The 27,766-nt window shown below is 48.5% G+C and overlaps 1 protein-coding gene across 2 annotated transcripts; it reads left to right on the top strand.

The window, feature by feature from the left end:
* Positions 1-1,030: 1,030 nt before the first annotated feature.
* LOC144162932 (large ribosomal subunit protein eL32-like) lies at positions 1,031-27,145 on the top strand. 2 transcript variants are annotated; one of them, XM_077693662.1, is made up of 5 exons: positions 1,031-1,195; positions 1,266-1,423; positions 13,830-13,930; positions 17,770-17,922; positions 26,971-27,145. In XM_077693662.1, the coding sequence occupies exons 4-5, from the start codon at positions 17,917-17,919 to the stop codon at positions 27,127-27,129; spliced, it is 165 nt and encodes a 54-aa protein (XP_077549788.1). In that variant the 5' UTR covers positions 1,031-1,195; positions 1,266-1,423; positions 13,830-13,930; positions 17,770-17,916; the 3' UTR covers positions 27,130-27,145. The 2 variants fall into 2 exon arrangements, with proteins under 2 accessions (XP_077549788.1, XP_077549787.1); XM_077693661.1 differs by lacking the exons at positions 1,031-1,195; positions 1,266-1,423 and adding an exon at positions 7,949-8,135.
* The last annotated feature ends 621 nt before the right edge of the window (positions 27,146-27,766 follow it).

The raw sequence follows: 27,766 nt of genomic DNA, 5'->3' as shown, positions 1-27,766 counted from the left end.
CCCGGCAGAATATAAAATTTGAGCATAAGAACTCTACATCGGAAGCTGGTTAACGGGACGTTGCACCGACGAAATTCAGAAACACTGTCCTATTGCCGCGTGGAGATAAAAGCACTTATAAAGGCACTATTTTCACAAACTCCTTGGGTCGTTTTTGGTCGAAGTAAGACTACGCAGTAGTTATAAAAACTATATACGCTGAAAAGGGTAATTGAATTAGAAACTACCGTACATGAAGCTAAACGCAGGCCGCGGCGGCCGCTTTTCTAATGGAGGTGAAAAGCAAAAACGCCCGTGTGTACGAGATTTCAGTGCACGTTAAAGATCCGCAGGTGGTCAAAATTAATCCGGAGCCCTCCACTACGGCGCGCCTCATCGTCTGCTTTGCGTCGGCGCGTTAAACCCCACAATCAATCGAGTTAAACGCTGTAGACAGTTAAAATATAGGCCGGCCGTCGATTCTTAGCTAGCCAATGAGCTGCGCTTGCAGGTCAGTGCATACAAGTCCTCATCCACTTTCATCCACTTAAACAGTGCACAAATGTGATGCGGTAACGTCGACTAGAAGGACGAAGGCGTTTAAGCTAGTCGACTGGAAAGATGATAGATGTTTAAGTTTAGCAGTAGCAGTACTAGAAAGCTGCCGCGGTACGTCTGCGCGGCGGCCCGCCGCGGTCGGCTGCAGCGGCCGCCCGCCGCCGAAGCAGACGACGCGCCGGGAGTAGCGCAAGACTAAGGTCCCTAAAATTACGCAAGACTTGACTGCAGCGCCGCTAGTTCTCGCGACCGCCACGCGGCCCGCCTCTCCGGCGGAGCTTTCAAACTGAGTTTATTCTAGTAACGTTGCCCGAGCTCGCGCGGGAGTCGCAAGCGACACCCGCGCCACAGCTGCGCGCCGATGTATTGCGGGAAAGCCTGCCGCATGCCTAAGGAGCGAAAAATCCGGCGCGGGAGAGTTCGATATATCCATTGTGAGCAGAATTGCGTTAGATATATAATGTTTTAAATGCATGTAATTTTTACCAGAAATATACAAGGGTTCGATATAGGCAATAATTCGATATATCCGTGTTCGATATAAGCGGGCTTTACTGTAATAGTTTTCTCCAGTCCAGAAATTTGCCGCAGCTAGCTGACTGACAAAGAAAAGAACTTCCCTCACCACCACCGACTGCACTGAAGTGCGGCTTGCAAGGCACGTTTTCTCTAACCTTGACGTGTTATACACATGTCATCAAATGTACTAATCTGTGCTTCCTTTTTAGACCTCTGAACTTGGATGGCGAGCAGGTTGTCTGGAGCCACTATAAGCAGGCCACAACGTTGAAGTACCTGGTGGCAGTGAATCCGCATGGAGCCGTCATGTTCATTTCTAAGTCGTACGCAGGCAGAGCCGCCGAAAAACAGCTCACACTGGCATGCGGTAAGTTTGCTCAGCAACATTTTGCTGACTGCTCGGGTTAAATTTCTCTCTGCTTTACTATCAAAATAGTTTTGAAGTTGGAGAATGTACACCGTAACCTTTAGGAGAGCGGAGAATCCGTTGTATTGACTCGGCACTCAGTCTCATTGGCTGTTGTTGCGTAACAACTGGCCATGATCACTGTGTTCATGAAGGTCAACTCAGTGGGGTATAATGACCTCAAATGGAAATTATTCTCGCTGTGCCACTTGTGGTTGTTGTGCGGCCAAGTACGGTCATGGGTTTGATTCTTAGCTCAGCAGCTGTTTTTCTGGTGGAGGAAAAAACGTAATTCTTTTGGTTATACAATATCCATGTGGCCCGAAGAACCCTAGGTGTTCCAAACTGGTCTGAAGCTTTTCGCTACGACATGCCTCATTGACAAGGTGTTGCCTTAGTGTGTGTAACTGCAATTTCACGTTTCATTTCTGCTACGGCCCAAATTTCACGCGTCAATACGTCGTTATGCTGCATTAGTTCTGGGGAAGATTCCTACGTAGTTGGAAGCACTGAGGCTTATCACCCCATCACACTCGCGGATGAACTCCTAAGATAAGCTTTCTCCAGGTACCTCCCTAGCAGTTCAGTAGCTGAGCTGCTCCTCAGAGGTTTTACATGCTGTTCCTGCGCATCGGCTGAAAGGTGACCGGCCTTCGCGGAGCGCTGCGGATTTCGGCCACCTGGGCGCCTTTACTGTGGGCAGAAATTTTAAAACGTGAGGACAACAGCTGCCACAGCTGGGAATCAAGCCTCCGGCCTTGTGCTCAGTAATGCAACGCCAAACAGCGGCGTAGCCAGGGGGGGGGGAACAGGGCTGAGCGGGCTTCAGCCCCCCCCCCCCCCCCCCCCCACACACACACACACACACACATTTCGAAATTTTTTCGTCCGGCGCCGTGCTTCTTGTTTTGCATGGTACGTCGCCTGTGAACAAAGGCGCACATCCTCCGGACGTGCCGCTATTGGATACATTCACGACTCAACGCCTGTCCTACGCACAGCGCCTCTAGTCAACAGGCCCAACGACTCAAAAGGTTTAGCGAGTCAAAAGGTCTCATAGTCACGTGACAGCCGAGTCATGAGGTCCAACGAGTCGAAGGTCCAATTTGAGTCAAAAGGTCCAACGAGTCAAAAGGTCCATTGTGTAAAGATGTACAACGCGTGACGAGGTACGACGTGCCAAGAGGTCCAACGAGCTTTATTTTAAAGCAAAGCTTTCTACCAGCCAACGGTTCTTTCGTGGCGTGCGGGACAAGAAGCTCCCAACGCGGCTGGGAAGGTGGAGGGCGCTTTTCACTCACGGAGCACAGCGTACATGGCGCGGCTATAGGGCGCTGTTACCCAGCGTTCCCCGTGCTCACCGTGGCGGGCGCGTCGGCGGGACCCTTCCGTCGGCTTTGTCGTCTGCTTTAGCGACGGTGTGGAACCTGTTTTGGCGCAGCTTCGCGTCCATTGCGGGTTTAATTCGTACGGCTTGGTTAACTTGTTCGACAGCACCTCCTGGGTAACCCGACGGAATTAGGTGGTCGTACGGAAAAGATACGTTGAGGATCTTTTCCTCAACCAGCGACTCTCAGAACATGAATCGGCGTTCTACTTTTACTCCATCTCGCCAGATGGCGTTTCGGTGCAGAATACAGTAGAGTGCCTCGATGCGCGCGCGCGAGCATCAAGGCACCCTAGAATACAGCATGTCAAGCCCGGCTCTGAATACGTACGGCTGGCTGCTTATAGTTTTTTGCTGTATTTGAGAGGCCCCGCCGTGATATCGCCCGTTCCTCACACGCCGATCTTGCAAACGGGCCACATGTTACTGTTAACACAAGTTATGTAACCGGATCGCCTTTATTTAAACTAATAAAAGCTATCCTACTTGCCTGTCTCGACGAGACAAGCCGCGGTAGTTGGGTCGGGACCGTGTTGCGCTTGCGGCTTGAGCTATCAGAAAAGCGCGGACTTCACTTCTTGCAACACCATTTCCCTCTTTCGATTTACAATCCGTTTTTTAGTACGAATTTCAAGCGCAAAAATTCACACAGGGGAGGAACGGTACCATTCACGGTGTAAAAATATTCCTACACAGTGGTCCCGTTCGTGCCCCATCTGAATTTTTGCGCTTGAAATTCGTACAATGGATTACCAACATGGAGGAAGAAAAATGTTAGGAGGGAGCATGACGTCAGGCGGCCCAGCTTTGGCAAGCCAACCTCCTCTGACGCCGCATTCTCCTCTCCTCGGGCTCCTCCCGCGCAATGCATCATGGAAGATGCACCACTCTCAGCTCAGCCCGCGGTAGCATTTAGTGGCTCCGGCTGGCTGGCGGTGGAGGTGGAGGCGAGTGGCGTTGCCGAAGGCGCCGTACGAGATTTTTCGCCAGCGTTGCGCTCCCGCCCTCGTATCGTGGAAGTACTGTCGCTGTTCAAAGCGACACGAGACGTAGATCCCATGTTCAGGGAGCACCTTCACGAGCTGCGAGTCGAATTTGACGCTTACCGCTGGAACCACGACCGGCTTTGCTCGAACACGCCGCTGTAAACATTCACAAGCATGGAGCGGCTCACGGGTGCGTGGTGTTTGCCAGGTGTGCTTTGGCGATTGCGTTTGGAATTCTGCTGGGAGTTATCGCGCCGCCTTCCCTTTACATCATAGCCCTGTAACGAGTGTCCTGTCAGCTGAGAGGTGGTGCGAGAAGCTTTGGTTTTGCTTGCGTGCACATTTGCATACGTTCGCCTTATCGGTGCTCTGGCATGGTGGTTCGTTGTACGTGCCACAATTGTCGTGGTGACGTCTATGTTACGTTGCTGTCTCCTTCAGTGCATTAGAAAACAAAAGATGCAGAAGCACTGAGGTTGGGTGCGGGCGCAGGAAGAACGGATCATTTTCCGCCTCGCTTCGCAGGCAGTACGCGGGCTGGTTGACCAAGGACTGCTCAATCCGTGCGATAGGTATATGGGTAACGAATGCTAAATTACGCCTGGGCGGTGAAAGGCTAAAATGACCAGAACCAAGAAAGTGCTGTGTGTTTTGTGAAATAAAATATAAGGCACGGATGTCGTACTCTGTCTTCTCCACTTCTGCACAGCGGCGGCACACAACACTCGACTGCGGCGTGAACTTCGACGGATCCCAAAGCTCAATAAATAAAGACGTTTTCTGTCGCTCCCGTCCGACCGCTTTGCCTGCACGATCAGCCCGCGGCGCGTTTCGGGTTGCAGGCAGCGCTGCGTGCAACGCCCGGATGGGGACTCGTCGCCGAAACCCGAATACCTGGAGGACCCGGAAACTGAACGGAACGGAACGACGCACGCAGCGTGGGCGGGCGCATGGGCGGGCGGGCGGGCGGCCGCATGAGGCGCCAAGAACTACCGCTTGCCTGTCACGTGAGGGGTGCATCTCCCATCAATTTTTTCTTTTTATTTTTTATGACTAGGCTTCACGATTGTCACGTGATGCTCTTTCCTAAACTTCTTTTCCTCCATGATTACCAACTAGCTCGGACCCACACGGACCCACAAGACAAATAAAGTGGAGAAAAAATGCCCGCCGGGTGGGATCCGAACCCACGACCTCCAGAATACCGGTCTGTTGCGATGACCACTACGCTACCGGCGGGTCTATATTCCCCTCCACTTTCTGGGGTATTTATATTAAGGAATTTTTGTTTCCTGCGCTTGGGGGTGGTAGCCAGCGCCACTCTGACTACTCGGGGTGAAGGGGACCTTCTTTTTAACCCCCGGGTCGTGACTCGAGTGTCTACGACATGTCGAGAGTGGTCGACCGGCGTTGAACCCTCTTAAGCTCCCTATGGCACCAAGACTGCCAGAACAGAGGCCCATCACTATGCATGTAGCGAATCAGAATAGGATATGAGGGGCTCGTTGAAATAAGACAAATAATGGTTGGCAGTCAATAAAATTGCGAAATAAAGGCATTACGCGATTTTTTAGGTACTCAGTAAAGAATACTTAAGCATTAAAAAACACAGGCTAAAGTTAAGACTGTCACATTTTTAACTCGGCCGTTATTCCACGCAGTTGGTAAAACGGGAAGGGGAGCATTACGCGATTTTTTAGGTACTCAGTAAAGAATACTTAAGCATTAAAAAAACACACAGGCTAAAGTTAAGACTGTCACATTTTTAACTCGTCCGTTATTCCACGCAGTTGGTAAAACGGGAAGGGGAGAAGGGATGGTTTGTAGCTTGGGCTGTTGGGTGGTTGAATAACTTTGGCTCTTGATAAAAGCCCCGTTTACATTGACCCGACGAGGGCGCGTTGAGTCGAAATAAACAGGTTTTCTGAACTCGACACCCCCACGTATAAGCGGACGGGTTGGTTCTGAGAGCCGTCGCGGCGAGTGCAGTCGACCCGGAGGCAGCTGCAGGGTGGGTTGGCTCCTTCGTCGGGCTGAGTCGACGGGCAGCGGGGAGCAGAATACCGTATTTGCGCGGTTCTAACGCGCCCCCCATCGTAACGCGCGGCTAAGTTCGCGAAGGAAAATTAAAAAAATAATAATAATTTGACACTGACGGTACTGCGCAGATAAAAAAGACATCACACCTAGAAGAGGGAGATTTTATTTGCCGTATGCAGCTGTGGAAGGATATAAAGTTATACCGGGGAGCATTGAAGCTCTTTGCGATTTCAAGTGTTTTGAACTTCGTAATTCTTGGTGTTATGGCCTAATTTCAGAAGCACAAAAAAAAAGTGCAACAGCTGACCAAGGTACGCGGCATGTCATTGAGGAATTAGCGCGCCGAAATTCATTCACGTGGGGTTGACGGATTGTTTTTATTGGATTGAGTTTGATTTTGGGGGGACTTCGTGTCCGCCGCATGGCAATGTTGCTGGCCGCTTTAAAGCCGATTTCGGTTTTGAGCCCGATTATAACGCGCACACAAATATTTAGGCTACCTTTTAGCAAAAGAGGGTGTGCATTGAAATACGGTAACTCTTTTTCCGGTAACCCCTCCGCTCCCCTCACCTCGATTCTTCGAACGGGGTTCGTATAAACGCCGGAGCCTGGAGGGGTCGAGGTAGCTGAACCTGCCAGTCGACTCGACCCTTTCTTGTCGAGTCCATGTATCCAGGGCTCATGTATCCGGGGCTAAAATGACCACTACAAACGTGGGAGTTCCACTTCGGCTCTCAGGCTCCCATGCTGTCACAGTGTCGCTCACCAAAACCCAAGGCATAAAGCTCACGGTTAGAGAAAGTGTAAACTACTACGACATTTCCACGGCTACGCTGTAATCTATCTCGTACTCAAGTGTCTTTCTCTTTCAAAGAGCACGTATTGAGGTACCCAACGTTAAGGCTGGCGTGGAAACCGTAGTCATTGAAAACAGTTAAGATAATTTAAGGTGGCTGAAATGAATACTAATATTAGTAGTTTTATTCCTACTCGGATCGCGCGGAGCCATGCGCAGAGCGCTGCAAAAAGCGCTCATGTCAATGCAGCCCATTACCAATCTGAGAAGCGTCAAGTAAGTTTACGCAGCCGTTAGTAAATTTAAGAAGAAATGAATACTAACAATAGTAGTTTTATTCGTACTCAGAACGGGTCGAGCCAAGGGTAGATCGATGCAAAAAGCGCTCATGTCATTGTAGCCGATACCCAACTTTAGAAGCGGCCGACAAGTTTACGTAGCCGTTACTGCACCGAAGAACTCAACACATCTGTCTCGTTTCACCGCACATATCCGCTCGCAACACCACCAAAACATTCAAAGCACCGAAGCAATCACGGCAAGAACAACGGGAGGCTGTGTAGTCCTACGCACCGGCTCATAACACTAACGAGAGGAGCGCCGAGTGGTGAAAAAGTTGCTGTGAAGTCGAATAATTTTAATGCGTTCGACGATGAAAAAAGACTGGTGAGAAACAGTATTGTAAAAGCAGTGGAATGGTACATATGCAATTGAAAAAAGGATTAAGAGAAAGGGAGAAGTTAATAGAGAGGAGGTTCTTTACAAGGGATGCTTGTTATAGTATTGTGCTTATAATAACTTAGTGAAGATGTTTAAAAGGCTTTAAAAATAAAAGAAATGCCTCGTGGTAAATAATGGCTACATATATATATATATATATATATATATATATATATATATATATATATATATATATATATATATATATGGCTAGATATGTAGATAACTGCAATTATAAATCGATCAGAAAGCAACATTCAGTAAAACGGCTGAGATAGGCCAATCGATAAAGCGACGTTCAATAAAACAGCTGTCACTGAAACACCGTATCAATAAAACAGTGTTGATACGGTGCCTTGAGCTCCTTTGATATATGGGCAAGAAAACAAACCAGCTTCTCTTCTCTTCGTGCTTACTAAAGTCCCTTCATCTGCTTTAGCGCCGATCAAGGGACTTTAGTGCTTACTAGCCACTGTTCAAATGAGCCGCGCATTTAAAGTGTGAACGACACACAACAGGGGGCATACGTGCTTTTCCGGTAGCTTCGTTCGCGCATGCGTTCGATGACGAAGGGTGATTAGATGGGCATGAAAATCTTCGCTTCGCAGATGAAGTCTAGGTAGGGTGGCTAATCAATGTAGGAGTGAACGATGATGGCGCCCATGTATCCATGCGGCGTATGCGGATGCGTCGTCTACGCGGAGGCCTGTCGGCGCAAGATGCCGCAGTCTTGACGGACGCAAGGTGAGGAAAGTCAGTAGTATTAACTCTATGGTGAGGCAGAACCACAGGACCACAGCAAGTTGTGGAGGTCGGCGATCGCGTCGCTGCGGTGGCAAACTGGGCAACCAGGGTTTGTAAAAGAATCTCGGAAGTGAGGCCATTGGCGGGTCACCGCGTTAAGGCCACCCCCCACACCCGAATCCTCCGAAGCTCAACCTCCTCGGCATGGGTTCGACCCAGGGGGAGGGTAGCAGCACGCGGTGAAATTAGAGCACGTGTGCGGCGCCGGAGGTGTTCTGTTCTCTTCACCAGGAGAGTGGCTTCATCCAGCATAATGGCGAATTCCATTGAGAGAGCAGGAGCGGTGGCGTCGTGCAGTGAGGAGTAGGGGGCAGAACACTTGGGAGCATGCGGGGGCAGGGCCACTGCACCTGCCATTGGAATGCGGCACGCACCCGGATAGTAGGTGGGAGAGGAAAAAAACGTCAAGGGGAAAACACGGTCCCGACCCGACTGTCGTGGCTTGTGAGGCGATCCGGCGTCATTACTTGTAGCAGCAATATGGGGCCCGTCTGCAAGATGGGCGAGTGACGAACAAGCGGTATCACTACGAGGGCCTCTCAAATACGGTAAAAAACAAGTAACAGCCAGCCGAATGTATTGAGGGCATAGTTTTAAGGGGCTGTATTTTGCACGTACAGGGGCTGTATTTTGCACATACACAACACTTTAAAATTTTTTCCTGAACTAACCACCTCTCTGTTCGGGCTCGAACTTCACACGAAGGTCGCATTTTGTGGTCAATTTTGTTTGACACCGGGAACAACGATGGTACTTACCGGTTTATTCTAAAAATAAATAAGAACGATTTTCGCCTATGGGAAAATGGCGGCTGATTTGGACATGCGAGCCAGCGCAAGTTGATCTTGGAACGACGGCGCCACCTGCGGTATGGAGAGCAAAACGCACATTTGGGATTCACGGTAGGAAGGAGCCAAATGGTGTAGCACATAGAGTTTCTCACTAGCTTACCTAGAGTGGAATCTGGCGCTAGCGTCAACGTGATTCGGCGGAAGCGCTCTACGCCTCCATGAGTGCCGCCATAGTGTGTAGTTCGGCCGAAAGTTCGGCATGGCATGGCCGGCAATGGCTTCGTGGCTACGCAAATTCAGTTTTTCTTTAAAAAAATTGCTGCCGAAAGTGCCGCTGTCAACAAATTTTGTTTTGTGTAAGGCACTGTGTTCGAAGTCTTATGCTGCAAAACAAATTAGAGAGTTACAAAGAAAAGAAAAAAGTAGCAGTCCTGCCTTTGGCTCACGCTGCCAGATACAGCGGGCCGTCTCGGATATATTTTTAAGTTATTACATTCTTCAAACTGGGTGAAATTTTCTTCGATTTTTTGTAATATTTAGCTGAAAAAAAATTATTTATATTGTCTAAAGCTGTGTTCTTGCTCCCTCTCATTAGTATCATTATCGTATGCTACGCGCCTTGGCAGGCGATGCAGCATTAAAGATGCGAGAATGATATAATCCCGTTGTATTTATTTGTTTTGTCTAAGCAGGTATAAATTAACATAGAAGTGAAGCCTGTTACCGCAAGTAAGTCTTCAAGTACGCGCGCAAAGCATTATGAAATTGCATGAATGCTTCAAATGGCAAATAAATACTGGCTTGTCGAGTTGGTATGTATGTTGCCCCATTGCGCCTCCCAAGGCAGTGCATGCTTCAAGGAGTAAGTAAACGCAGCGGCGGCGACGAGCGATGCGAAAATCGTAACTGAATGTGTGCGGAAAACGGATAGTGTGGGCTAGCGTAGCTTGTTTTGTGGCTGTAGTGTGGGCGGCGGCGGCAAGCGGTATGATGCGGTATATAACAGGCCGCTGGGACCCTCGCTCGCTTTTTGCTGGCGAGAAGCAGCCCACAAGCGAGCGGCAGCGGTGATACAGTGAACTGTAGCGACGAGCGACGACGACAGAGTACATTGGCGGCAACGTATTAATTTTTTTTTTCGCTTGTCGCTGTCACCCAGTGCACTCTGCTGTTGTACCTTTTGAGTTACGTTTTCGGCGTCGCTTGTCGCCGTCACTGCATGTGGTCACCCCTTCATCTTAAGAAACTCGCCGCTAACGCGAGCACATGCGTTAAGTGCTAATCACGCTGTTATTTAGACATATATGTGATAGCCATTGAATGCCAGAAAGTGGCATCCCGAAAACGGTAAAGCATACCGAAAACAGAACTAACATGCACTTCCGAGCCGAGAAACCTAATCCATAGCCCTTTGTACTAGCCACTTGCTGCCAATCCGATTCGCACACTACCCACAATTCCCATGTCGGCGTGCGATCACAGTGACACTTTCCGCTCTAGGTAATATTGAGAAACTCTATGGTGTAGCAGACGATCAGAAAATGTCAAAGCGAGTTTTCTGATCGTCTGCTAGCTCATTTGGCTCCTTCCTAGGTGCATTTTGGGGAAAAAGTTGGTTAATACTCTAAGCTAGCACAGGGCTACGTCTAACTAACTGTATTAAGCGGACTGCTTGAAGAGCATCGGTGCGAACTACGATGTGCGCCCCGGGCTGCAAAGTGATTTCGGTTACAAGCAGAGCCTCTAATGGCTACAAGTTCCGCACAGAACGATGATGGAGGTTCCGGGACCTTAAATCTGGGCGTCTTGCTGAGGGCTGGATGGATAGTGCAATGGATGGCAGTGGCAATCATAGTATCTTGAATTTTGGTGTCGGTATATAATATGGTGGAGCCGGGTGGAAGGTGGCTATCCATGTCAGTGATGCGTTGTTTGAGGGCAGACGCTGAAATGTGGACTCTGGATGACGAAAATCAGTTGGTTTGTTGCCACTCAATTGCATGAACTGCCACGGGGGAAGTACTCGCTGCAGTAGGGCTGGTAGCATATGGGAAACTGCGTAAACTATAATGCTTGCACAGAATCACATGTCTTCGCCGCGATTGCTGGTAGGTGTTTGTATTTTGGTGCCTTCTGATCTTCTCAAATCTACAGTGGAACCCCGATAATACGACTTTCAAGAGACTGCGAGAAAGCGTTGTATGACCGGGGTGTCGTGCGACCGGGGTGCGGGTAAATGCCGGCCTAGTAAACGGTCTCACGCGACAAGTGGGCTAGGAACTTATTTAAACTACAATATTTAGCGCGTTCTCGTGTGATTCGCGTAGCTTTAGCTGAAATCACGAGTTCAACCAAAAAAGAAAAGCCTATGTTGTGCCCCACACCCCTCCACGGCATCCAAGCTAGCATGCCAGCCAAGCGCCGCGCGCTACACGACACCCGTGCCATCCCGTGCTATTTATAGCCCTCCAGCCCCGCACATTGCGCAAGCTAGGTAAGTCCGACGTGGTCGAGCAAATTGAGAGGAAAAAAAGCGAGTGTTAAACTGCCAAGGCTAAGCGAAATGAACGGTAGTGAAAGGTGGATTAAAAAAACAAACAAACAAAAAACGGATTTCCCGTACAAGGTGAAGACGTCCTTCGAACGGCCCATGCCGTCGCTGTCGGGTCAAAGTGCTCAACATATAGCTGTTTTCGTTTCCCCCAAGATCTAGCAATGCGAAATAGATAAGATGATTCGAACTTTGCGAGTAAACCTCTTTGCGGCGAAAATTATAGCGGGGTCTTGCTAAAGTGACTTGCTGTGGCGGCCAGCGGGTGACCCAAAATGGCGGCACCAACGTATAGGTGTCTCCACCCTTGCGGCGGACACGCGTAATCGAGGCACCCTAGCAAAGAAAGGAGCGGAGTGACAACGCGGCTTTGAAGGACACTGATAAGCAGAGATATAGGGAGCGAGAGCATCGGGAAAGAAAGCAACTTGGATAGAGCGGGCGAAGAAAGCGGGTGTCGTTCATCGCCGTGGGGTTGCGTCGTATGTGTTTTTGCATTCATCGGCGGCTCAGTGGGAGCTTCGAATTCACGGTTTGCCTGCCACCTGAACTTTGACTTATCGCAGTAGGCGCGTTAGCAAACTGCTCGCGTTCGCTGGCGAAAATTTAACTCGCGCTCGCAAGTACCCGCCCGCGTGCTTGCATCTGTTCAGCGAGTGGACTGGCCTGCATGGGGACCTTTGCTCATCAAGCAGCGTCAAACGGGGGTTAAAACTACAGAAAGGTCAGGACGAGGTGGCGAAGTGGTGTAAAATATTGGAAAAACGCCGGTTTATCCGTGCCAAGATCCGTCGTATGAAGTGGGGCGTGCACCCAAGCCGGGACGGTGGTGATCCGTCGTAAGAAGTGGGTCGGCGTAAGTCCGGGGGACGTAACACAGTGGGGTTTCACTGTATTAACTTGTGGTGGGTGATTTAACATTTCGATGTGGGTGAATAAATAACGCGGTGTTGGAGACTCGTCCTAAGCCGATATTTTTTTGCGGTACGCTGTTGACACGCTTGTATTTACTGCACCAGTGTGTGCTGGTTAACGTGACTGTGGCGTTCCGGGGTGTTAGGATGAGTCGCATGCCGACTGTTGTTCAGTTAAGCCTGGATGTAACGAACCTCTATGTGACGAATTCCTGGATTCAACGAAGTTTTCCAATTCCCCATTGCCAGCCCCATTGAAACCGATGTTTTCGCGACCTCTATGTAATGCAGGCGTTGTGACGATTAACCTGGATGTAACGAATTCGCTACGCTGATGAGCCATTGTTTTTCGCACTTTTTTAGAAAAATCGGCTGGAGAAGTGCCCTAATTTAGCGGATTTTGCCTGATCTGCAATCTATCGTGCATTTTCGTGTGTGCGTGCGGTGCCGGTTAGGTGCTAGGCCTGTCTGTCAGGGCGTAGCCGTGCATCTTCACTGCTATCAGTGTGGTCGGTTCGTTGGTGATGATTTCTGCTGCCAGAAAACGAAACTTTTTGTCCTTTTAAGACACTCCCATTTTTAAATGCTGTCTTGGCCAGCGAGAAAAAGAACGTTGGGTATACAGTATGAAAGCTAGCACCCTCTCACTATTTTTGAGGGCCGAAAAGAGCAAGTTCGTGAAAAAACGTCACTTCAGCGTATGTTTGGTCCTTGAAAAGCGTTAGGGAAACGAAAGGTGTCAAAAGCAAAAGTGATACTTAGGTTACGTTTGTGAATACAGGAGTAGGTGACCTTGCTTCTTTGAAGTGCTGTGTAGTGGTTAAACTTAAACTCGTGGAAAAGCAGCAGGTGTATGCCACGCAGCTTCCCACTGTGAAATGAATTCCCAAAGGGCGAGTTCACCATCACTGATATCTAGCATTTTGGTTTAGTTTCAACTTCAATCTCGCAAGCCCCAACTCAAAACCTGCATGTAATGAAAACCTGTATATAACGAAAAATTATGAAGTTTTGTCAACTTCGTTATATACATGTTTAAACGTAATCGCTTTATGAGATACAGTTGAATGCTTATAGGCCATTTAAAGCTAGCCAGAGTCGTCCATGTACTTCGTGTGGTTAGCGGGTGCTCAAATGCTCGAAGATAGAATGGCCCTCTTATGCGTCGGCAGCGTCTGCTGATTGATCCGCCGATCACGGAACGGCCGACATTCATTTCTCAGATGCCCACAAAGCTTTGTGCGAAGGCACCAGGAAGCAGCTCAAGGAGTTCCTGGTGTCCTATGCCCTGCATTGGCTCGGTGTTGGGCTTTCGCATGCGTGTGGGGTATCGTGTTGCTTGATGTGATTTTCACTGGTTCTCGCATTTACCTTTCAGTTCAAACAATGGCCATCAAGCCATTGAGGACCGTTTCGGTGGTCAAGAAGCAGGTGAAGAAGTTCATCCGCCACCGGAGTGACCGATAAGTAAAGCTAAGGGTGAGTGCTGATGTGTAAGCTTGAGTTTGGTCGAGAACAAGCCCCTCAGCGTGTTGTAGTCAGCTCCTACGATAACAGAAGCGTTAGAACTTGAAAATGAAGGTCAGGAGGGACCGACCATTGGTGGTTGTTTGATACCAGTGTAAACGTTAATGGGAACGAACGTTACAAAGTGGGAAAAAGACAGACAACTTGGTGGTGTGTATGAGCCTTTCATATTAATGACTATTAAGGGGGGAGGCTGGTCTTAGACAAAACTTTTTTATTTTTCAAGCTATTGAGATGAAAACTTCCAGACAGATGTATTTCAGCATTCTGATTTCAAATATCAATTTAGATTTTTGATATCGCAAGTAGTTCTAATTTCATACAGATTTCATTGTTAAAAGCCTATCCCCAATTTAAAAAAAAATCTGCTTTAATGATGCTTCTAAACTGCACTTCTTTGCATTGTTTAGCAACCAGGGAGTGCAATAAAAGTATTCCCATGCTTCTAGCCTTCCTACAACCACTTGTATGAGGGTTCAAACTTCGTTGTTTGAACAAACTTCGTTGTATGAGGGTTCAAACTTTGCTGTTTTAACCCTCATACAATTGGTTGTAGGAAGGCTAGAAGCATGGGAATACTTTTATTGCACTTCCTGGTTGCTAAACAATGCAAAGAAGTGCAGTTTAGAAGCATCATTAAAGCAGATTTTTTTTAAAATTGGGGATAGGCTTTTAACAATGAAATCTGTATGAAATTAGAATTACTTGTGATATCCAAAATCTAAATTGATATTTGAAATCAGAATGCTGAAATACATCTGTTTGGAAGTTTTCATCTCAATAGCTTGAAAAATAAAAAAGTTTGTCTAAGACCAGCCTCCCCCCAGGAGCCATGAAGACAAAACACAAGTTTGGTTCATTCGAAAGGTTGCCTCGTTGGAATCATAATGACGCCGCTTTTAACGTACTCTTCGCTCAAATAAGCTATATAATCGGGGAAAAAGGGAATGGCCATGCGACCCACTAGCTCATTTCCCGCAACAGAACCTGTGATGTCATATGAGCCCAGCTGTGTGATTGGCTGAAGCGAGCAAAAGCAAACGCAATTTAGGAAGAGCTTATAAGCGTGCCGAATGAGATATTTGCGCCTAAATGCAATGCATATCCATTTTACAGCAGTAAGAAATGTGTGGTAAACCACAAAAGTTATGAAAATACACGTAAACATAGAAGTACCGATGCGCACTGCTGTTGGTACTGGGCGCACTATGCTTGTTTTAGCTCCACAGCAGTCTGACGCTTTAAAGTTGACTTATACGATGCTGGCCGATTGGCGTAAGCGACGTTGCATTACGTGACCCTCTTTGTCAAGCATACCCCACGTTTCACGATGCGATTACTTTCTACAGTAACAAAAACAAGCCAGGTGTAAATTCGGTCAAGAACAAAGCAACGGCGGAGTGCTGAGTATGCTAGTGCCACCTGGGAGGTTTGACGGCGAGCAAGGCTGCAGAGCCAAATGGTGCAGTGGAACTTTGTATACGCGCCGTTATGACTTCATTGTAGACGTCACCAAAACACACAATTTGGCGGGAGAACCAAAATTTTAACCTAAATTGATTAATTTCTTAGTGAATATGGCATCATTTGCTGCCGCACAAGCGCTGGGGACGCTATAAAACACGAAATCTTTCGAATAAAACAAGCTTGTATTTTGTCTTCATGGCTCCTTTAAGTGGTGGGGAGTCGGTCGACTTGTACCCACAGTAGTCAGATGTCACAAGGGATGTCAATCTTTTCTTGTTTGACCAATGCGGTCGTCATTGCTGCGTAGGCACGTGAACTGCAGTAGTACGGATCTCTTGTCTATCTTGTTGTTAGACCCAGTAGCACAGTGTTAATGCTGTAGCACTACTTTGCCCGAGCTAATAGAGTCGCCTATGCGCTGCGTGTGGCTAGTGGGTGCTTAAATGCTCGGAAGACGAAATGGCCCGCTTATGCGTCGGCACCGTCGATCAACTGACCTGCCGATCACAAAACGGCCTACATGCACCGCATATTATTACCTATGTTCTCTTAATGCATTGGGCTTGGTTGTGGAACGAGCATTGTTGGAGTGTGAAAAGATTTTGGCTCCATTGGGTTTGTGTTGAAGTACTGGCACGAAATTTCAAAGCTACGATAACTATATGTAAAAAACTTCCTTTGTATATAGAGGTATCTCCCAGCAAGTTTCAACAGTAACAGTTCAGTATAACGTATTTTAAATTTATTTTAATCTTTGCACGCACAAGAAAGCTCACAATAGATAACCTTTCACACATCTGCACCTGGCCCCAAACTGCCGACGTCAGGGCTCCCGTGACATAGCTAATTATTTGCGCTGCAATCCACCATTTATTGTGCCCTTATATGATTAGTGGCCTAGACACCAATAGCAGTGAAAAAAATGTAACCTGAAAATTTCGTGTCAGTACTCCTTTAACATGAGCTTTATTCCAGTGTGGAAAGAATTGGGCTCCCTTTAAGAATGTTGTGTGTGCTTTTGTCTAATTAAAGTTTAAACTTGTCATGTAAGCTTCTGTTTCATTGTCTTTCTAAAGGTTTACGGATGGTTTCTGTTAGGGAAGGAGGCAGCAGGACTGGTGTATTGTGCCGAAGGGATAGACGATGCCATAGTGTTTACAGGCAAAAGAATTTCAAGCTTTTGGATTTAGCTTGCACAAGAGTGCAGTTGTATAACTGGTCAGAAACCTGCGATGTGGAATCGCAAGCAGTTGAGTTGTTTGAGGTGTTTGCATGGGCACTTCACAAACACCTCATGGCTGTTTCAGCAACCACATAGCTAAAGTTTAGATGGGCTCGTTTACTGAAAGCCGTTGGATATGGGTTGTTGAAATTCAGATGTTTTCCCGCGCAGGCTGTGGGGGTGTAATAAGGGAGTTTAAACGGGGCAGTTTAAGGGATGTTATGGCCACTATTAATTATAAATGGGATGCGGTCGAAATGCGCGCTAAAACATCACGAGAGGGAATGCCTGCTCTGCAACAGGTGGAATTTATTTGTTTGGCTAAAGCTGTGGCGGCTGTGAGGTTTGACACTATGTGGCACTCTCTTGTAGCTTGCTTTGTCCAGGTTAACACTATTTAAGGAACTTTTCTTTTGCGGTGACAATCCGAGTGAACTTTCATACTCCCTTGATCAGTCCTTGTGTTGGCAGCTGCTACCGCTTTGGGACAGAAATAAACTAATCAGAGTGTCAATGGTCTGGCAGCCGATGTCTGGAGAGACCTGCATGTGGCGGATTCATCACCCTCGTATTTTTTGGGCTCTGGTGAGCTTGCTAGGTGGATCGGCACGGACTTCATAATGCTGTGATGGAATAGTCGTAGCCAGAACGGTTATAAGTGGTTGCTTGCTTGATGTGCAACACTACGACAAGTGTTGTGGCGTGACATAGCTTCATACAAAAAAAAAAAACAGGGCTCAACACGAGACACAAGGAAGGAGGCTACACACGCATAGCGCTGTGTGTACACACAAAGCGCTATATGTGTGTGTAGATTCCTTCCTTGTCTCTCGTCTCGAGTGCTGTTTTATGTATGAAGTAGGAACCAACAAGCCTAAACACTTCCATTGCTTCAGTGACAGTGCTTGTCTCAGTGGCGTTATCAGGTTACTGAAAGCGTAATGGGCAGCACCTGTAGCAAAACCTTTGCTGCTTAAAAGCTTATCCTACGTTTTAATAAAAAAAAAAAAAGTGTCCGTGCACTTGTCTAGCGACAAACAGACCGGTTTGGCTTGGCTCGTATTGGAACGTGCGGCTCATTTGGTGTTTTTCCTCCTTGCAGTCCAACTGTCCCAAGCCGAAAGGTATTGATAACCGGGTGCGGCGGCACTTCAAGGGCCAGTACCTGATTCCCAACATTGGTTACGGCGGCAACAAGAAGACCAAGCACATTTTCCCCAATGGCTTCCGCAAGGTGGTCGTTCACAACATGCGGGTGAGTGTGCGTGCGCTGCCTACTGTTCAAGTCCAGCCAATATTCTGCACGCACGCTGTTAGGTGCATACGTAGAGGTTTGTAGAAGTTGTAGGAGATATTTGGTTCCACAGCGGCCTTTTTGTCCAAAGCTTGGTGGTATGAATTTTTTGAAACAAACAAAGCACCTCATGAGCCTCCCGTTTCGTTTTTACTAGTCCTGGATCTATTCACGTCGTCAGTAAAGCAGAAATCGTTCTGGCCCCTTGATGCCAAGGGAACACAAGCTGTAGGCTTAAGTGAAGGAAAGGTGCATTTTGAAAGTAATTGTCCGAAAAATGCTTCCAAGCTGTCTATTTGAAGATCCTCCTTGCAGATTGGCTTGGTGTTGTCTTGCGATTTGAAAGGTCCAAATGAATCCCTTCATGGGCGAAGGATCATCGATTGGCTTTGGAAACAAGGTTTGCAGTTGCGGTGTAATAAATCCAAACAAGACTTCCACAGCCCCGTTGTGGTGGACCATGGCTTGGTTTTGTGTTCAAAACTGACTACTTCAGTAGAAAGGCATGACAGTTTACCATATAAACCTACCTTGGAAGTGGAAAAAGTTGACAAAAAATAATTCTTTGGAGAAGCGCATGAGAAACGCACCCACAATGTGGATATTTATCTTCGCTAAGCACCTGTCACTGGTATGTCCGGTGGAGTTGCTTGTCTGAGTTGGCAGAGTCGTCCAATGATGCCTGCTTTTCACTGTCAGCGTCTCACAGTCATTTTCGGTGCCGTCAAGCGCTTTGCTGCTGGAGCACTTTTTTAAGGGGGGACACGGGTCTTAGCGGCCAAAAAATCGCGAAAAAGTCGAGTTTTTGGAAACAAGATTTTCGGATTCTGCAACTGTTATTCTACTTGTGTTCGAAATTTCGTGCCTCGTGAACCAGTATTTACAACGTAATACAGTCAAACACGGATATATCGAACTCCAAGGGGATCGTGAAAGAATTTGATATATCGATAATTCGATATATAAAATAGGCCTATCTGAAGATTACCTGACAACTCCGCACATCACTGAGAGTTTTCTGAAGTCATGGTAAACGGTAATTTACCGCTTTGACCGTCAAAGCACGGAAAATTCGAACCGCAGCATGATGACCACCGCACTTTAATTATCATTGAAATGTCTTTGAGCTTCGCTTGTTTTTTCTTCTGCATCGTAGAGTTCGCCAAATTGTCTTCAAGAGTACAAACACACAAATGAGATAATCAACGCTGTACACTGTGCCACAACAGAGGCGAATAACGCTGACGTAACCTCGGCTACAGTAGGCGGTTGGGAACGTTGTCAGGCACTGCATGCCGTTATCTTCAGTATCCAAACCGAACACCTCCCCCATCTGGAGGCGTGCAACGAAGTCGCTTTGCACCCGACACGCTCCGGAATACCCGGGGTGGGTTGTGCTGCATTTGTCTTTACGTCAACGTTGATGGGTGCATCGCCCTCAAAACTACTGCGAGGAATTCCGAACGACGTTTCAACCAACATCTTTTCAGCAGCCTGCACCCGACGAATTCCCGCCTTCATTGCTCCGAAATAAATGCCTTGTACAAAACAAACACACAACGCCACATCGGTTCCCCTGCACGAGCCACCAAACAGCTCAGTCACAGAAAAAGAGTGCCTCCGGTCAATTTCTTTTGCTCCTTTATGTCCTTTCGCCCCAACCACTATCCACGTTCTAGCTATCATGGAGCTGCCCCTCGTGCTAGCGTGACAACAGCTGTTGAAGGACATCGAAGCGACGTAATGCCGCGGACGCCGCCTCTGTCTCACCGAGCCAGGCAGCGCCTGCGATGAGTCAAAATTATCAACTCCACACCACCAGAGGACGCAAACTTTCAGGGGAGCCTTCAGCGCGGAATTCGATATATCGGATTTGCCCGTGATCAGGAGTTCGATACACGCGCACAACAGCCCTATACTTTTGCATGGGATTTTCAAGGGGATGTTTGCACTGTTCGATATAGACAATAATTCGATATACCCGTGTTCGATATATTCGTGTTCAACTGTATTGATTTATAATGCGTGTGGGAGCCGAATTTTCACTGAAGACGGTGCCAAAACGTTGCGTTTTTCACTTCGCGTGGCGGTCGATCAGCAGGGCGGATCACGGCAACATCAGTACCGTTTGAAAGAGCACCTTTTCTTCTTTATTTTCTTGCCCCAAACGCCTCTGTGCAACCATTGGTCGAATAAAAAATGGCGCCAAGAGAACCCAGCAACGGGCAATACTATTCGCTGAACGAAGACACGGGACCAAATGCTGCTTCCTGATTGGTAAAGCCTGGTACATGCGTCGTCTGCTGTGGTAGCGAGCGCGTCCGAGGCGGCTCCATCTTCCTTAGCGTGTTCGCACAACAAGCCTAGAGCGATGCCGAACGCTTAGCGAAAGTTTGCAACGAGGCACAAGTTTAGAAAATAAAGGAAGTGGTCAGTGTACAACTTTCAAAAGTGTCCTGCAGTTGCAGAAGAAAGCGCCGGGCCTGACGCGCTGCTTGCACCGACGAAGTAGGCCTAACGGCCCCACCAGCCAGCGGACAATCGTCGGAAAGCGGCCGTATTTGGCCCGACGCAGTGATGCTGCAACCCGAAGATGTGCTGCAGAGAGAGTTGTTTGCACGAGAACAGTTGAAAGCGCTCTCTCCTGCAACTCCTGCAACTGAATGGAAATCGAACTTGGTCACTAGCGCCGACGACGCTCCTCCCGGCCCATCTGACGAGAACAGCTTCGTGATTGCAAGTTTGGACTGCGTCAACGTGTTGCTGTCGGCTGTGAAGTGCAGAGCTTGCGGTGACAGCGTGACATTTAGAACAGGCGAGCAGGCGTACGGTCTTTCCATAAAGATGGTAATCGCGTGTGCAACATGTGGTGATATTGCCTCGGAGTGGAGCTCTCCTCGAGTTAACAGTGATAAGAAGGTTAATCCGTTTGTCATGAACGTTCTCGGCGCGCAAGCAATGCAGACGACAGGAATTTGCCAAACCGCGCTGAACGATGTGTTCGCTACAATGAACATTTCTCACCAAGGGCTGCACACCAAAATGTGGCAAGGCTGTGTGAAGGAGAAGCTTGCGCCTGCTGCGGCTCGTGCTGCCGACAACGTGATGGCCGCAAGTGCGCGCGGTCAGTCAGAAAGCTGTACGACGACCTCAACTGGGGAACCCCGGTAACATTTCTGTTACGTACGACAAGTCGTGGATGACGCGAGGCCACTCGTCTCACATCGACATCGGCGTGGTTATCGAACTCTTTACGGGATTAGTTCTAGACTTTGTCGTGCTGAGCAACTTTTGTGTTGGGTGCGAGCGCGGGCCAAAGGTAGGTGACCCTGCTTCCAAGCTTGGAAATACAATCACGTCTGGCAAAAAAACACTGAAAAGAAGGCTGGTGAGATGGAGGTGGAGGCCGGTCTCATCCTCTTTGAGAGGTCACTGCATCGGCACAACCTGAGGTGCACCACAATTCAGTCATACGGCAACAGCCGCATTTACTTGGCGTTGGTTGATTGCCAAAGTGTACGGTTTTATTCCAATCACAAAGGAAGACTGCGTAAATCAAGTGAAGAAGAGGATGGGAACCTTCTTTCGCAACCTGCTTGCAAAAGGTACGAGCTCGGCATCTGAGAGGATCGGTGGCAAGGGTCGGCTAACTGGCGACCTTGTCACTAAGCTGAGTTCCTATTATGGCTGGACCTTGAAATGGCACAGTAGTGACGTCAGGGCCATGCACAAAGCAGTGATGGCCACCTACCACCACATCACTTCAAATGACGCCGTGTCTAACCACAGCCTGTGCCCACCAGGCACAGACTTGTGGTGCCGGCAGAACGCTGCCAATGTGAAGGGGGAGCCCGCACCAAAACACAGATACAACCTGCCACCTCACGTGTGCAAGGCTCTTCTCCCTGTGTATGAGCGCCTTTCGGACGAAAAGCTCCTGGAGCGCTGCCTGCAAGGTAAAACGCAGAGCTCAAACAAGTCCCTCCACTGCATGATGTGGGCCCTGGCATCCAGGGAAAAGCACACGTCGCTGTTCACCGTGCAAGCTGCTGTGGCTGAGGCGGTGTTGAAGTTCAACACAGGCAACGAAAGAGCCTCGGCTGCCAGTCTAAAGGAACTTGACCTCAACCCTTGGCTTCCCAGCACGAAGCGTGTGGCTGAAAAAGACCGCCGTCGACAATCTGCTTCTGCACGCAAGCACGAGTCAGCTGACGGCATGCAGCGAGCTTTCAAGGAGCGCCGCTGCAGTTCCTCGAGTCAAATAGATTGTGCCTGGTGGCTACTGACCCGATACCAGTGTAAATACACTGCAGTTTTGATGTTCTCACTGAGCACAAATCCGCTGCTTCTTTCCCCATTTTCTCAAAACACTATAATTCTGGCCTTTTCGCACACTTGCAGAAGACCTGTCTCAGCTCTCAGGGTACACACAACAGTAATTTTTGTTGTACCATGGAGCAGAATGTGCAAAGCACACAATGGTAGGAATAGAATGTTTATTATATGTGTCAAAAGTTTTTTATTTTGCTCCGAACCAGACCTCATGGTAGCCAAATTTTGAACAATAAACTTTAAACTGCCATAAAATCACTACTTGTGGCCCGATCAAAAAAGTACTCCTACCATTGTGTTCCTTGAGCTTTCTAGTATGTTTTGGGGTGCAGAATGCAACATTGAGTTAGTTAGGCTATTTTCTACTGATTACGCAAAAAATCACTCAATAATGTCTATTATACTAAAAACTAATTGGCACAGAAACAAAATAAGTGTAGATTTGAGATCATCACAGCACCAGGGAGCAAAGGTTCATTGCAGTTGGCGAAAAAACAAAGAAAATAGGTTTAAGACCCGTGTCCCCCCCCTTCAATCCTTCAATGTTAGTAAAAACCCGTTATAAGGAAGCGACCGCCAAGAGGAGGACGCCCAGCTGGGTACGGTCGCAAGGGATGGTCTTCGCAACCGGCCCGTAGGTGTCTTGGTTGTCGCCAGACATCCACTCGTATGGCTCCCGGAGCCAGTCGTTAAAAGGCTTGTTCAGGACAATGGCTGAAGGGTGGAGGTCATTTGATGAAACGGTGTATATACCGGTTGATACGGTAAACGTTTTCGTGTGGCATGGTCCAGTCGGTCGTGCACCACCTTTTTGGTGGCTGTTTTTGTTCAGTTGCACATTTTAAGTGCACTTCATGAATTCTGGTCCAGTGTTAGGGTCATGGTTTGTAATTCTGCTCAGGCTTTTATAGTTTTCTGTTAAATGGTGGCCTGCATTGCAGTGCACTGACACATCGCTGAAATAAAATATTTCTTACAGTCGAAAGTTCTTTTTAGTGACAGTGGGTTACAGTCAGAGCCATGAGCAGACAATCGGCTCCCAAAAATTGCCTTCGATGTTTTGGAACGAGCCAAAGAGTCACCGTAGAGTGTTCCTTCCAATGCGCCAGCGGTGCTACTGGTGCTTGAACATAATTTCCGCCGGGCAAAAATCATTGGTGCCGCACTTCCCTCCTGGGAAGGGGTCCAATTTGACAATGCTTATGTGGAACATTGAGTCCTTTGAGTCATCTTCGGTGCCGTTAAGCGCTTCGCTGCTGGAGCACTTTTTTAAACGCTCGTGAAAACACGTTATAAGGAGCTGACTGCCAAGAGGACGCCCACCCGCCGCGGTGGATCAGTGGCTAAGGCGTTGTGCTGCTGAGTACAAGGACACAAGTTTGATTCCCGGCCGCGGCGGCCGCTTTTCTGATGGAAGCGAAGAGCAAAAACGCCCGTGTCTACGAGATTTCGGCGCACGTCAAAGATCCCCAGGTGGTCAAAATTATTCCGGAGCCCTCCACTACGGCGCGCCTCATCTCCTGTGTTGCGTCGGAGTGTTAAACCCTACAATCAAATCAAAGCAACAGGAGGACGCCCAACAGGGTACGGTCGCAAGGGATGGTCTTCGCAACCGGCCTGTAGGTGTCTTGGCTGTCGCCCGACATCCACTTTGTATAGCTCCCAGAGCCGGTCCTAAAAGGCTTGTTCTGGACAATGGCTGAAGGGTGGAGGTCATTCGTCCTAGAATCACTGTGAGGTCTGTCGTCGCGTCGCGGAGGGCCTGTTTGACGCTCATGCTTAGTTTTAGTTGTCCTCGAAAGGCGTTCAAAACAAGTATACCGTAAAATTCCGAGCAAGCGCCCTCCCTCAGCAAGGCGGAATTACCGGCAAAGTGAAGGGGGGGCGCTATCCCGGAACGGCACCGAAATTCAAGATGGCGGCGACAATTGTTTTTACGAAAAAAAAACGCAGTGCGCATGGTTTTAAACTTTCATTAGGAAGATGAACTTTATTACGCAAAAGATGTTACTGTTAGTTACTTTGGAAACCATTGGAAAACTTAGCAGCAAAACAAAAAGTTCGCAGCACTCTGCTGCCTCAGTCTTCGGGTGCCACGGCTTGATCTTACTGCTGTTTGTCACTTTCGAAACCATCGAAAGGCTCCTCAGAGTCTGTAGCAAAAAACAGTTCGGCGCACTCGTCTTCCAGTCCGCCCCGGTCTTCTGGCACCACGGCTCCGACATTTGCCAGCCCGCCGTGCAGGTCGCCGTCCTCGGAGCCATCGATTGTGTTTGCAATGCCGCACCCCTTGAAGCAGTGCGCCACAAGGACCTGCTGCCGCGACGGCTTCTTAAAGTTGCCTTTTGACGTCATTGCGCCATCGCAGGAAGTTCGTGGAAGTCCGGAAGGCGCTTAATGCCTCCGCAGATTCCTCGGGCGTCCTCTGGCTCTCGTTCATGGCGCGGCGCATTGCAACGCCGAACCGCTGCTTCCAAACCTGCTTATGTAGTGGCTGGAAGCTACAAAGTTACCTAACTGCATGCTGTTTGCTATTTTCACAGCCTCTTCAGACAGCAGCCGGTTGCTAACGGCGCGTCCCGCGCTTCTTTCGCGCTCTAAGAACTCGAACAGCGCATCGTCCACGTACTCGCTGAACAGTGGGGCACCGTTGCTTAGCTTCCGTCGAAGTTTTGCTTTTCCGAAGTTTTGCTGCAGGAGATTGTCGAAATTCTTCACCTATTCACGTATGCGCTTTCAGTCGAGCTTGAACTGTCGAGAGGTCTGGTGCACGTTTTCCCCGTGCTCTCGGCGCCATCGGATCACCTCGATTTTCTTTGCAACTGTGTAGGAATGCATGACCTACCACCGGCAAAACAAAGAAACAAATGGCGTGTAGCATTCGGTTGAAGCAGATTGGATTGGATTCTTAGACTGGCTCCAGCAAGCCAGTGTTGCGTGCTTGTGGTGCGTGATAACTGCGCGGAGGGAGGGGGGGGGCGCTTGCACGGGTGGGGGCGCTTGCTCGGAATTTTACGGTAGGTGGAAGCGGCAGGAGTGCACTCTAGCATGAGGGCTTATCCTTGTACCCCTTTTCATTGTGATGGACGGTAACATCCCGAGGGAAGGACTCCTTTGGCATCGTTTTGTGCTTGAAGCTGATGAACGGGGGCAGCTTCTTCCATCGGCTGTACACACCACCATTACAGGGAAGCAGGTCTTTTCGCTGCCTGTTGAGATAAGCTTAACCTCCTTATCCCCGCGTTGGCTGACTGTGGGGGCTGAAGGAATGTTAAACCAAATCGGGGTTCGTCTGTGCCGGGTTTTCGCCCCAGGAGAAGCTTGCGTTCCCCCCCCCCCCGCCCTGGAAGACGAGTCTCATATTGCTGAAAGCAGATCAGCTTGTCTTCATACGAGTCCGGCAGTTTCTGGCAGATGGATGTCCGCCGACGGAGAGCAAATTTCTTGCGCTTTATAAAATGACGGACCCACAACCTTGAACAACTCCTGCCTAGGAAGCCTGTCCTGGTGTGCGAGTTCGACTGCTTTGTAAAGGATGGTCTCTGCTGTAATGGGCAGTGATTGTCCGTGAAGTTCCCGAACAAAGTCCTCCACTTTGTTCTCCAGTTTGGGGTGCTCTACGTGACATCCACGGAATGATCTCTTCTAGTGGTTGCCCGTTGATAACGTCTTTTTGGCTTCGCCAGTACCGCACACTCTTCCTCCAAATCGCCGAACTCGGGCTGGGCCGCCATATTACCGTTCTCCTCAGCAGACTTTTGTCGTTTTCATCTGAAACGTAGCAGTGAACTGGTGTCGAGTTACGTCACTCACCTCTGAGCAGACACGTGCAGAAACACCTGCGTGCACGCGCGCATGCACGCACGCGCACACACACACACACACACGTGTACAAAACGAAAACTGGGGAATAGCGAAAAGAAAAATACAAGAGCTAGCAGCATGTACAAAGAGAATGATGCCGATGGACCATGTCGCCTAAATGCGTGCACTTTGTTGCCATGCTACACTTGCACCTTGTTTCCAGACAACAATCTACATTCTGCCAGTGAGTGCGTTATAAGACGAGGGGTGACTTGTTATGAATTTTGTTGGGAAAAAAAAACCTTGACCTATATACCACTTTTACGGTAAACATTTCCATGTGCATTGGTCCAGGCTCGGTCGTGCACCACCTCTTTGGTGGCTATTTTTGTTCAGTTGCACATATTAAGTGCACTTTATGAATTTTGGACCAGCGTTGGGGTCACGGTTTGCAATTCTGCACAGGCTTTTACGGTTTTCTGTTAAATGTTGGTTTGCATTACAGGGAGAAATGCACAGCGCTGAAATTAAAAATTTCTCATAGTCGAAGTTTAAGGACGCTCGTTTTAACAGCAGTGGGTTACAGTCAGAGCCATGAGGAGACAATCAGCTCACAGAAATTTTTCTATGTTTTGGAACGAGCCAAAAGAGTCACCGTTGTGCGTTTCTTCCCATGCGCCGGCGGTGCTACTGGTGCTCGAACATTATTACCGCCGGGCAAACATCATTGGCGCCGCACTTCCCTCCTGGGAAGGGGTCCAATTTGACAACGCTTATGTGGAACATTGAGTCGCCTGTGTGGTTGATCGCAGCTTTGTGCACTTTGTTGTAGGTGTCTCGCAAATGTCTGAACCGATTGTTTTGCCTTTCCAGGAAATGGAGATGCTGATGATGATGAACCGGAGGTTCTGTGCGGAGATGGCGCATGGCGTGTCCTCCAAGAAGCGCAAGACTCTCGTCAAAAGGGCACAGCAGCTCTCCATCAGAGTGACAAACGCAAACGCGCGGCTCCGTTCGGAAGAGAACGAATAAACTATTCACCCGCTTCCCTTCTGGTGTCTTCTGGCTCTCTGCTGGTGCAGTTGTGTGGGCAATGGGAATGACTGTTCATTGTTGGGATGATGGCTTTGGTCAGAGCTAGTGCATGCAGTGGGAATGATTGCCAATCATAATTTGAACTTCTAGATACTTAAATTTTTGGAAGCAAAAGCTTCAGTATATCAAAATACCTGATACTGTGGCTGAGGTGTGCTGTTGAGCCCTAAGTCGCAGGGCAGATCGGCTGCTTTTCAGATTTAGGTGAAAATGCACGCTGGGATTCTGGAGCCCTCCTCTGTGCTGCGCCTAAGTCGAGGTGGGTTAAACCGCATGATCTGAATGTAATGTATTTGCTGATGGCTCGTTAAACAATATCCTGGAACCCCCAAACTTAAAAAATGACTCTTGGCCTCCCTAATTCAAGGGGGTCGGCTAGCTTTAAAGTAGTGCCCGGGGCATTTTGACAAACGTTGCTTTTCTAGCCAAGGATGATGGCTAGGTTAAACAGCAGTGGATTGAAAATGCTTGCCCCGTGATTTACAACGTCAGATGTAGCTCTTAAATTGGTTACGACGAAGTGTTGCATGAAATTAGCTTTTTTTTTCGTGGCAATTATGACAAATGCTTGTGC

This window comes from Haemaphysalis longicornis, unplaced genomic scaffold (genome assembly GCF_048455015.1).
Source record: "Haemaphysalis longicornis isolate Haplotype H1 unplaced genomic scaffold, Haemaphysalis longicornis Haplotype H1 scaffold_12, whole genome shotgun sequence".
In the NCBI taxonomy this organism is placed as follows: Eukaryota; Metazoa; Arthropoda; class Arachnida; order Ixodida; family Ixodidae; genus Haemaphysalis; species Haemaphysalis longicornis.
This window is presented reverse-complemented; position numbering and strand designations above follow the sequence as displayed.